We start from the raw sequence: 12,848 nt of genomic DNA, 5'->3' as shown, positions 1-12,848 counted from the left end.
TTCCAGAAAAATATCCATTTCTGCTTTATTGACTATGCCAAAGCCTCTGACTGTGTGGATCACAATAAACTGTGGGAAATTCTGAAAGAGATGGGAATACCAGAGCACCTGATCTGCTTCTTGAGAAATTTGTATGCAGGTCAGGAAGCAACAGTTAGAACTGGACATGGAACAACAGACTGGTTCCAAATAGGGAAAGGAGTTCGTCAAGGCTGTATATTGTCACCCTGTTTATTTCACTTATATGCAGAGTACATCATGAGAAACGCTGGACTGGAAGAAACACAAGCTGGAATCAAGATTGCCGAGAGAAATATCAATAACCTCAGATATGCAGATGACACCACCCTTATGGCAGAAAGTGAAGAGGAACTAAAAAGCCTCTTGATGAAAGTGAAAGAGGAGAGTGAAAAAGTTGGCTTAAAGCTCAACATTCAGAAAACAAAGATCATGGCATCTGGTCCCATCACTTCATGGGAAATAGATGGGGAAACAGTGGAAACAGTGTCAGACTTTATTTTTCTGGGTTCTAAAATCATTGCAGATGGTGACTGCAGCCATGAATTAAAAGATGCTTACTCCTTGGAAGGAAAGTTATGACCAACCTAGATAGCATATTGCAAAGCAGAGACATTACTTTGCCAACAAAGGTTCGTCTAGTCAAGGCTATGGTTTTTCCTGTGGTCATGTATGGATGTGAGAGTTGGACTGTGAAGAAGGCTGAGCACCGAAGAATTGATGCTTTGGAACTGTGGTGTTGGAGAAGACCCTTGAGAGTCCCTTGGACTACAAGGAGATCCAACCAGTCCATTCTGAAGGAGATCAGCCCTGGGATTTCTTTGGAAGGAATGATGCTAAAGCTGAAACTCCAGTACTTTGGCCACCTCATGAGACGAGTTGACTCATTGGAAAAGACCCTGATGCTGGGAGGGATTGGGGGCAGGAGGAGAAGGGGATGACAGAGGATGAGATGGCTGGATGGCATCACTGACTCAATGGACGTGAGTCTGAGTGAACTCCGGGAGTTGGTGAGGGACAGGGAGGCCTGGCGTGCTGCGGTTCATGGGGTTGCAAAGAGTCGGACATGACTGAATGACTGATCTGATCTGATTTATAAACGAGTTAATTTTATATTGTATCTGATCCATGACTAAAGTTTCATTTTTATTTCTATTTTTAAAATTCATGACTAAAGTTTTAAAATGAAAGTTGAGATCTGTGGTTATGTCTGTCTATATGTCTATTTGTGTGCATTATAGATATAATATTTTTTTCTATCTCTGAATGGTATTACCAAAACTAATTTGTAAAAGACCTCTATTTAATTGACATAAAAGTAAGTGCAAAAATTTTAGTAAAATTCCAGAGGATCTGCACAGTCTTTTGGTAAAGTATAAAATTTTGGATGTAAAGTATTTGATTAGTCAAAATAAGAAGACTGGACAGGAAGATGATCCTGCTGAGTGAAAAAGATGCACAATGTGAGAATTGTGAGTTAAGTTTTATTTGGGGCAAAATGAGGACTGCAGCCCTGGAGGACTGCATCCCAAATAGCTCTGAGAAAGTATAGTAGTTCCAAAGAGGTAGTGGGAGAAGGTCAATATATATGATTTTGGTGAAAGGGGAGTTCAATGCAATCAAGCACTTATTTTACAAAAGGTTTTCTGCTAGTCACAAGGAGCTGACGTCACCATGAAGGGATCTGGTGCTTCGTTAGATATGAGAAGATGCAAAGATTGGGATAATCAGATGAGCTCCTAAAAACATCAAACTACGTAAAGATTTGTTCCACCAGCTTCCCTGGAGCATAGAGTGCCTCATCCTCCACACACTGAACTCATTTCAAAGTGCGTCAAATGTCAACAGCTGCAGCAGCACAGGATTCAATCTTTGCAGAGGCAGATGGCTAATGTCCTTGGCAAGTGCCAATTTGTAGTTGATAATCCCTTGAGGGATGAATTAAACAAAGAACAAGAAGGTATTACAAATACTACTTCAAGAACTTCCTTCTCCCATTAAAGACCTTGTTCTCACTCTCTCGGCTCCGCGCTTCCAAGAAGACCAAGAAAAGAAGGAACAACGGTCGTGCCAAAGAGGGCCGTGGCCACGTGCAGCCTATTCACTGCACCAACTGTGCCCGATGCGTGCCCAAGGATAAGGCCATTAAGAAATTGGTCATTCAGAACATCGTAGAGGCCGCAGCTGTCAGGGACATTTCTGAAGCGAGTGTTTGCGACACCTATGTGCTTCCCAAGCTGTATGTGAAACTACATTGCTGCGTGAGTTGTGCCATTCACAGCAAGGTTGTCAGGAATCGCTCTCCAGAAGCCCGGAAGGACCGAACACCTCCACCCCGATTTAGACCCTCGGGTGCTGCCCTACGTCCTCCACCAAAGCCCATGTAAGGATCCAAGTCCTTAAAGACTGAAGAAATACTGGTTTCTCTGAAAAGACAATAAAATAGAAATTATACTTTATGTAGCATGTTGAATATATGTTGCCAGATGGAGTGGGGTTTGTAACATCTTATTTCTGTCTTTGGTCTCCCCAGTTTGCATAGCTTAGGGGTGGGGGCGAGGAATTAGGGCATCTGTGTTTGATTAATTCATCCTGGCAAATGGCTTAAGTTGGTGTCTTAAAAATGGGGAGGAAGCTAGCAGAGTGAGGGATTCTTTTTAGAGAGAAAATGAAGATATTTAGGACTACTGGTAAATATACTTGGTGCCACACTGAGAAAGTTTCTATAAGAAAGCACATGTTTTAGGAAGCTGTAAATGGTATTTATGAGTTCGCCACTTTACAGAATGCTAATGAAGAAACACAAGCTGAAATCAAGATTGTGGGGAGAAATATCAATAACCTTAGATATGCAGATGACACCACCCTTACGGCAGAAAGTGAAGAGGAACTCAAAAGCCTCTTGATGAAAGTGAAAGTGGAGAGTGAAAAAGTTGGCTTAAAACTCAACATTCAGAAAACGAAGATCATGGCATCCGGTCCCATCACATCATGGGAAATAGATGGGGAAACAGTGGAAACAGTGTCAGACTTTATTTTTTGGGCTCCAAAATCATTGCAGATGGTGACTGCAGCCATGAAATTAAAAGACGCTTGCTCCTTGGAAGGAAAGTTATGACCAACCTAGATAGCATATTCAAAAGCAGAGACATTACTTTGCCAACAAGGGTTCGTCTAGTCAAGGCTATGGTTTTTCCAGTGGTCATGTATGGATGTGAGAGTTGGACTGTGAAGAAGGCTGAGCGCCGAAGAATTGATGCTTTTGAACTGTGGTGTTGGAGACACCACAGGGACTCTCTCGAGAGTCCCTTGGACTGCAAGGAGATCCAACCAGTCCATTCTGAAGGATATCAGCCCTGGAATTTCTTCGGAAGGAATGATGCTAAAGCTGAAACTGCAGTACTTTGGCCACCTCATGCGAAGAGTTGACTCATTGGAAAAGACTCTGATGCTGGGAGGGATTGGGGGCAGGAGAAGAAGGGGACGACAGAGGATGAGATGGCTGGAGGGCATCACTGACTCGATGGACGTGAGTCTGAGTGAAGTCTGGGGTTGGTGATGGACAGGGAGTCCTGGCGTGCTGCGATTCATGGGGTCGCAAAGAATCGGACACGACTGAGCGACTGAACTGAACTGAACTGAACTGAATGTAAAATTAGCTTACTTCTTAATGTAAAATTGCTTACTTCTTAATTTGCACTAGAATTTAAGTATCTTAAAGGTCAAGGATTCTAATTAACATATACAATTAAAATTACTACAAAGTTAATAAAGAAAACATCTTCGTGTGTAAGACCAAAAAAAAGTACAAAGAATGGAAATGGAATTTGTTAAGGGAAAGAAAGTAATTTTGTCCTAAAGCTGGTTATTTCTAAATGAGAAAGAAAATAAAGGATAAACTAAAATGGACATAGAAAGATGTAAAAGGTTTGTTTTTGTGAGAAAAAAGGAATCTTTAGAAAGGAATTTTAAGCGTGGCCAGGACTGGCTAAGATGAAAACGAATTTAAGTTAATGAGTAAGCTAATGCAAAATTAAACTTTGTCTTTTCGCTCTGTTAAGAGGACAAAGTTTTCTTGAATACTGATCTGCTTTTGATAACAGATTGTGAAGTTGTTGTTTTTTTAACCTTTTAAGTAATCTGTTGTAACTTCCTGTATTTGCTTTTTAAAATATTTTATTGTCATGTTTGCCGAAGAACTGATGCTTTTGAACTGTGGTGTTGGAGAAGACTTTTGAGAGTCCCTTGGACTGCAAGGAGATCTAACTAGTCCATCCTAAAGGAGATCAGTCCTGAATATTCATTGGAGGGACTGATACTAAAACTGAAGCTAGCTCCAATACTCTGACCGCCTGATGTGAAGAGCCGACTCATTGGAAAAGACCCTGATGCTGGGAAAGATTGAAGGCAGGAGGAGAAGGGGGCAACAGAGGATGAGATGGTTGGATTGCATCACTGACTCAACAGTGAGTTCAGGCAAACTCTGGGAGATACCGAAGGACAGAGAAACCTGGTGTGCTGCAGCCCATGGGGTTGCAAAGAGTCAGACATGACTGAGCGACTGAACTGGACTGAACTGATTGTCACGTTGGTTAAGCAAATAAGCATTGTTTCACAGTGACTATGATTCAACTTGACCAAGTGTTTTAAAATCTTTTGATATATCCATCAAATAAATTCTCAAATAAAATTCTAAATGAAATCCCTTTATTATCTAAGTAACCTTGAGATTTTCAGAGGGCCCCTGAAACATCTCAGAGAGATATTAAATTAATTGGCTTATTTGGTACATAAAATTACATGGGAACCATTGTCAAATAAGTGATAACCTGCTTAGGTCATATTGCATAGGTAAATGTTAATAATGTGTGTTCTAAAATTATATGAAATTCCTAAAATCTGTTATATGTTAGTATTAATGTCATCATTCATAATTCTAGTTATTATGTTAAAATGTGTATCATAGAAATAACCAAATTTTCTTTGTCAATTACATTATAGTCAGATCTTTACCATGCTATTTTAAGTCTTTTGTCATTTACAGACAGTTAACATTTTACTCTCATGCTTTTGCAAAAATGCTACATCTTCAAGAAAGTTCATAGAAAGGACTTTTTGACAAGAACAAACTGCTGATAAACTTTCAGACCATACCTTTGAGCTGGGTAAGAATTTACAGAACTCTAATATAGAAACCAATGGCTTCATAAAACTACTAGCCAAAGATCAAGAATTAGTTACCTAAGACTGAATGGACTGAGGAATGATTATAATTTTTTTAATCTTTGTTTTCCAGACATAAGGAATCTTTCCTCTCGAGGTAACTACAACTTACAGACATTCGATATCTTTGTAAATAAAGATGAAACATTTATTTTTTTTTTTTGCTGCATGGCTTTCAGGGTCTTAGTTTCCTGAAAGTGAAAGTCGCTCAGGCATGTCCTACTCTTTGTGACCCTATGGACTATACAGTCCATGGAATTCTCCAGGCAAGAATACTGGAGTGGAAAACAAAAACAAAAACAAACAAAGAATACTGGAGTGGGTAGCCTTTCTGTTCTTCATGGGATCTTCCCAACCCAGGTCTCCTGCATTGCAGGCAGATTCTTTACCAACTGAACCACAAGGGAAGCCCAAGAATACTGGAGTGGGTACCCTTTCCCTTCTCCAGGTGATCTTCCCAACCCAGGAATCGAACCAGGGTCTCCTGCATTGCAGGAGGATTCTTGACCAACTGAGCTATCAGGGAAGCCCTAACCGGAGATCAAACCTGAATCCAGGCAGTAAAAGTGCCAAGTCCTAACCACTGGACCAGCAGAGAATTCCCAAAACATTTATCTTTTTCTCTCTACCTGATCCCTTCTGGTGGGATCCCTCCAAAATCCCTCCAGAATTTCTTGTGCCACTACCCTCCACCCTGCCCTGGCACACACGTATTCTGGTGGCATGGCACAAGAAAAGAAAAAGACTCCTGGGAGTCAAAAAAGGAGATTTGATCCCAACGAAGAGCTTTGGATAGGACCAAACAGGAAGCCTATCCTTCCATCTGGAGCTCAATACTTTATTTTATAATATATTCATGAGCTAGCTCATTGGAACCCAGACAAGATGGTATTATGGGGTAAACAATAATTTTGGAAGGCTGTTGGGAGGCACAGTGCAAAATAGCCTTGAAGGAGAAGGTCCGTGGGAAAATGGCAAAAAGCCAGAAGTACCCATGCATTGTGTACTGATTGCTGAAGAACACTTCCTGCCTTTGGCTATGCTCGGCACCTAGATTTAACAAGTAAACATTAAAGATGTTGCTTGAGAAAATGGGTCATGGATAAATACACGGGTCATTAAGAATGCGCTATTCCTTGAAGTATCTTTTACTGATTATATCCTAGCCTTGTACGTCTTCTGCTGGCCGTATGCTCTAAGCTCTTTGTTCCTTGCTCCTATAAAAAGACTTGACTGCAGAAATAAACTTGTCAGTCCTAGTATAGACTGTCCAAGTGTTGTTCTTTCAGGTTCACCATTTCCAAGTCCTGGGAGAGAAAATTCCAACAAGTGGCGCCAAGAACAGGGACTTGACGGAAGACTGAACAAAGTGGTGAGCCCTGCAGAAAGAGGTAAGCAGGATGGGACAACATAGCAGTAAGATTCCTTTCATTTCTATAATGCACCACTTTCCGAAACAAAATGGTATTAATGTTTCAAGAGATCAGTTGAATGATTGCTATCATATTTTCCTGGAACATAATCTGTGGTTCCCAGAGGAGGGGACGCTCAATCTAGACATATGGAAAAGGGTTAAGAATAATGTTTTGCGAGCATATCGGCAAGGAGTCCATATTCCCCCTCAATGGTGGGTTACATGGTCACTCAAATGGGCTGTCATAGAACAAACTGAAGGGCATAATGTTGATTTGGAAGTAGAAACTGTTCAGTCTTTACATGAATATGAGCTTAATGAACAAGATATGCAAGGTGCTTTGAAATATAAGAATGTTATGCTTAATCAGACACAATCCCTGGAAAAACAGCTTGGAGACGTATGTATACAGGATGTGTCAAAACTGAAGCCACTTAGAGCGGAGATCATTTCATTCAACGAACAGCCCAAATCTGAGGTTTTTCCTTCTGCTCCGCCTGTGACAGCAGTCGCTAACTTTGCTCGTACTAATCATTTCACTCCTCCTCGGGAGATACCTGCTTGCGCTTTCGCTTTCCCAATACGGTTTGATCAGCCTGCCCAAGGCCAGAATGCTTGGGCTGGTCTAGATTTTGGCATGTTGTCCAGCTTTAAGAAAGCATGCACTCTGTATGGACCTACTTCTCCTTACTGTGTAGAATTCCTCAGAGGATGGGCTGATCATTGGATGCCATATGATTTTTTTTTCAAGTAGCAAAGATGATTCTAAATCCTCAACAATTACTTCAATGGCAAATATGGGTTAACAAAGAAGCCCAACAAATGATAATTGACCAGCAATCTCATGGTAACCCTGCCAATTTAACTTATGATATACTTACTGGAATGGGAACCATGGCCGATATGACTGCGCAAATAGCTAATATTTCCCCTCAGATGTTGCATTTCATTAGAGAAATTTCTTGCAGAGCATGGGCAAAGGTTGATAATGTTAACTCTGATGGTTCATTTGTCAAGATTACCCAGGGACATGAAGAAGAATATACCCAATTTATAGAAAAATTAAAGGATGCCATCAAAAAAATCTATCAAAGATGAAACCTTACAAAATATTATTTTAAAGCAACTTGCCTTTGAAAATGCTAATGAAGAATGTCAATCCATGCTTAGGCCAATTCAAGAAACTAGTTCTCTTATGGAATATCTGAAAGCTTATAGAGATATCAAATCTATGTCCCATAGAACAAAATTAACGGCACTAGAAACTTTTAATATGCAAAAGGCTGCTAATGCTAAATGTTTTAACTGCAAGAAGGCCAACTATATGAAAAAACAATGCCACATGCCAGTGCAAACAGCTAAAAATAATCTTACTTCTAATAAAAAAAGTCCCCTGGGAGTTTGCCCAAAATGTAAAAGGGGATTCCATTGGTTGAATGAGTGTTGTTCCAAATTCGATAAGGATGGAAATGCATTGACACCAGAGGCACAACAAAAACAACAGGGAAACTAATAAAGGGGCTATCCTCTAGCCCCACTACAAAAGGAGGACCCAACATTATGACACTGCAAGCAGCTACATCTAAGAGTGCTTGCATTGATATACCTAGTCATTATGACATGGAACTAATAGAATTATACAATCCTCATAAAATCCCCACTGGATATTATGGTCCGATCCCACCTGGAACAGTTGGACTAATTTTGGGATGTAGCAGCTGTACAATGAAAGGTTCAGTAGTATTGACTGGAGTTGTGGATGAAGATTATGAAGGAGAGATACATGTCATGGTGAATGTCATAAAATTAAGAAATGTATATCTACAAAAAGGGGAAAACTTTGCACAATTATTACTTTTGCCCTGTGTCAAACCAATGAGGGCATCTGATAAAATTAGGCAGGGGGATTTTGATAGCACCAATCTTACCACCGCACTATCTACCTTATTAAAGGAACATCAAAAGCCTGTGCTTACTCTAAAGATACAGGGAAAAAATTTCACAGGTATGTTGGATACAGGAGCTGACATTTCCATTATTAGAACTGAAGAATGGCCCCTTGAATGGGGTAAGACAATGGCTCCTTCCAGACTACTGGGGATAAATAAGGCCGATGCCACACAAACTTTCATCAATACATCCTATTTACAAACTTGTGGTCCTAATCAAATTGTAGCTTATATCAAACCATATATTACCAATATCCCTATTAATTTATGAGGAAGGGATTTTCTCGAACAAATGAAAGCCACAATTTCTCTAAATGAGCCTTTTTTGATGGGGGCCATTGAGTTAACACTGCTGCCTCTCGATTGGGAATCTGATGCCCCAGTATGGATACCTCAATGGCCCCTGACTAAAGAAAAGTTGGCAGCTCTCACACAATTAATGAATGAGCAATTACAGAAAAATCATATAAAGCCTTCATTTTCCCCATGGAATTCTCCCGTTTTTGTAATAAAAAAGAAATCAGGAAAATGGCGAATGTTGATAGATTTAAGAAATGTTAATAATACTATGATTTCTATGGGGCCATTACAACCTGGATTGCCCTCCCCTTCCATGGTACCGAAAGGCTAATCTTTAATTATTATTGATTTACAAGACTGCTTTTTTACTATACCTTTGCATCCTAAAGATAGAAAATGTTTTGCTTTTTCAGTTCCCTCTATAAATCACATGGCTCCTGTTAAAAGATTTCAATGGAAGGTTTTACCTCAGGAGATGATGAACTCTCCTACCATTTGCCAATATCTCATATCTATTTTATTACAACCCAGTAGCGATAAATATCCTACTGCCTTCATAATTCATTATATGGATTACATACTCCTTTCCATGGAATCTGAACTTTGTTTACAACAGTTATATGACGAAGTCACCACCACTCTTCAAAATCTTGGCCTACTTGTTGCGCCAGATAAAAGTCAATTAAAAGCACCCTTTAATTACCTAGGACATGTTATGGAAGGGTCTAAGATAAAACCTCAAAAAACTCAAATCTCTGTGCATTCTCTACACACATTAAACGTTTTTCAAAAATTGATAGGAGATATTAATTGGCTTCGGTCATCTATTGGCATTCCCACCTATGCATTACAAAATGTATTTAAAATTTTAGAGGGACCTCCTGACCCTAATAGTCCTAGACAGCTAACAAAAAAGCGAAAGAAGAATTAAAATTTGTTGAAAAACACTTTCAACCATCTTTCTCAACTCGGCTGGACCATACCCAACCGGTCTATTTATATATATTTCCCACCAAACATTCGCCTACTGCAATCATAGCTCAAAACAGCCCGGTAGAATGGGTATATCTACATACTAAGCAGTCAAAGAAAATTGTATCATACATTAAGAAAATAGGGCAAATAATTGTATCAAGAAGGAGCCATATACAAACCTTAACTGGATTTGATCCATATGCAATACATGTCCCTTTGACAAAAAAGGAATTACAAATTGCCTTACAGTATAACATGACCATGCAAATAGCATTAAGTGACTTTCAGAACGTTATCTCATTCCATTTGCCAAAAGGAAAATTATGGGACTTCCTACAATTTACTAAATTTATAGTAACTAATATCATTGCCTCCCAGCCTATTTCAAATGCACCTACCTATTTCATTGATGGCAACAAGAAAGGCATAGCTGGGATTATCGGCCCTGATATCAAAGAGAAATTACCCACTACCTATTCTTCAGTACAAAGAGTTGAATTGTATGCTTTATATGCTCTTTTGTCTCTTCAACCATTATCCTTCGATGTATATACTGATTCCAAATACCTTGCTTCCCTTTTCCCCAGTTTTGTTACCGCCTTTCTATACAACCTGGATAAAGAATTATATATTCTTTTTTCAAAGACTCAAGCCTTAATTCGATCACATACGGAACCTTTCTTCATTGCACATATACGTGCTTATTCAGGTTTACCTGGCCCCCTGGCAGCAGGGAATGATGCTGTTGATAAGTTCATAGCTCCTGTCTTTACATCTGTTATGGAAGAACATGCTAAAAGATTGCACTCTAAATACCATATTCCCCTCACTGAAGTGAGACATATCATTAAATCCTGTGACGTCTGCGCTCCTCTATACTTATGTACCACAGTTTCAGGAGTTAATCCTCGTGGGCAACAGCCTAACTCCCTTTGGCAATCTGACTTCACTCATTGCTCCTTAGGAAAGTTTTCTTTGCTTTTTATCTCAATTGATACATTTTCAGGTTTTATATGGACAGTGCCTGTCTCTTCAGAATCCAGCAAACACGCCATTTCTGCACTTTCACTCACCTTCCCTGTTATGGGAATACCTTCGGTCTTAAAAACAGATGATGGGCCGGCATCTACCTCTCACTCGTTTCGTTCATTTCTAATGGAATGGAATATAATACACATCACGAGGATACCCTACAACCCCCAGGGTCAAGCCATTATCAAAAGAACCCATCGTACTCTTAAAACTCATTTGTTAAAACAGAAAGGGGAAATATGGAAGAGGAGATACACTTCTTATCCTATGAACCCTCAATTGTTATTATCTTTAACTCTTTATTCCTTAAATTTTTAAAATTTACTAAAAGATAGTTCTGATACTCATGCAGCAGACATTTTGCAGAGGAAAACAGTAAGAAACTGTTAGAAGCCAACACACCAATATGGTATAAGCAGTTTAATCAATGGTTGCCAAGAATCTTACGACTCCTAGGCAGAGGTTACGGTCTTGTCGTTGCAGATGGAGAAGAAATCTGGGTTCCACTTCACCATGTCCGTTACCGAGAAGGACCCCAAGACCAGACTTCCCTGACAGGTGACGTAGCTGACACGAAGCATCTCGTCAATGACCATAGAGGAGCCGAAGAGAAAACGTCAACGTCTGAACCCCTACCGTAGGACCTGAGCAATGGCATGTGTGGAAGATTCCTGCTGCATTGGGCGCTTTGCCAATGTGTATGGGACTGTGAAAGCCTTAAAACCTCAAAACTATACCTTTTTATACGATAGTACAGGTTATATCCAATCTTGTGTGCACCTCCCATACATGTTTATTGTAGGTAACTTCGATATAGATCTTTCTGCTAAGATTGTTAACTGTACAGCATGTGCCTTGTATACGTGTTTAAACCATACTATTTCATATCATTATGTCAACATTGCAATAGTCAAGCAAAGATCCGATTTGTGGCTTCCTGTTAACCTAACAGAACCATGGACCGACTCTGTATTTCTCTCAGTTTTGCTCAAATATGGCTTAAGGAGGTCAAGGCGCATAATAGGATGGATTATTGCTGGCATTCTTGGTCTAATATCTATTGTTCCAGTAGGAACCCTATCTGGTATGGCACTACACAATTCTATACAGATGTCTCTACTCAAGACTCCATGCTTCCTACGACAGAGTCCAACTAACAGCTGCCATGCTTAAACTAAAAACAAAAGGAGAATATGTTGGGAGGCACAGTGCAAAATAGCCTTAAAAGAGAAGGTCCGTGGGAAAATGGCAAAGAGCCAGAAGTACCCAGGCATTGTGTACTGATTGCTGAAGAACACTTCCTGCCTTTGGCTATGCTCGGCGCCTAGATTTAACAATTAAACATTAAAGACGTTGCTTGAGAAAATGGGTCATGGATAAATACATGGGTTGTTAAGAATGCGCTGTTCCTTTAGTATCTTTTACTGATTATATCCTAGCCTTGTACGTGTTCTGCTGGCCGTATGCTCTAAGCTCTTTGTTCCTTGCTCCTATAAAAAGGCTTGACTGCAGAAATAAACTTGTCAGTCCTAGCAGAGAAGGCAATGGCACTCCACTCCAGTACTCTTGCCTGGAAAATCTCATGGACAGAGGAGCCTGGTAGGCTGCAGTCCATGGGGTCGCTAAGAGTCAGACACGACTGAGCGACCTCACTTTCACTTTTCACTTTCATGCATTGGAGAAGGAAATGACAACCCACTCCAATGTTCTTGCCTGGAGGATCCTAGGGACGGGGGAGCCTGGTGGGCTGCCATCTATGGGGTTGCACAGAGTCGGACACGACTGAAGCGACTTAGCAGCAGCAGCAGCAGAGACTGTCCAAGTGTTGTTCTTTCAGGTTCGCCGTTTCCAAGTCCCAGAGAGAAAACTCCAACAGAAGGCATCCTTTACAACAGCTCAGAAGATTTATTCTTCAAAGATGTACTATTTGCCTAAAA

The 12,848-nt window shown here is 40.1% G+C and overlaps 1 protein-coding gene and 1 long non-coding RNA gene across 2 annotated transcripts; both read left to right on the top strand.

Annotated features, from left to right (window-relative positions):
* Positions 1-1,692: 1,692 nt before the first annotated feature.
* On the top strand, positions 1,693-2,866 carry LOC102390727 (40S ribosomal protein S26-like). Its single transcript, XM_025268281.2, has 2 exons — positions 1,693-1,712; positions 1,970-2,866. Exons 1-2 carry the CDS (start codon positions 1,693-1,695, stop codon positions 2,403-2,405), a joined length of 456 nt encoding a protein of 151 aa, XP_025124066.2. The 3' UTR covers positions 2,406-2,866.
* Positions 2,867-6,417: 3,551 nt separating this feature from the next.
* LOC102416631 lies at positions 6,418-12,312 on the top strand. Its single transcript, XR_003104632.2, has 2 exons — positions 6,418-6,632; positions 11,395-12,312. It is a non-coding gene; the product is annotated as an uncharacterized LOC102416631 (long non-coding RNA).
* Positions 12,313-12,848: the final 536 nt, after the last annotated feature.

The sequence above is a fragment of the Bubalus bubalis genome, chromosome 18 (genome assembly GCF_019923935.1).
Source record: "Bubalus bubalis isolate 160015118507 breed Murrah chromosome 18, NDDB_SH_1, whole genome shotgun sequence".
NCBI classification, from domain to species: Eukaryota; Metazoa; Chordata; class Mammalia; order Artiodactyla; family Bovidae; genus Bubalus; species Bubalus bubalis.
This window is presented reverse-complemented; position numbering and strand designations above follow the sequence as displayed.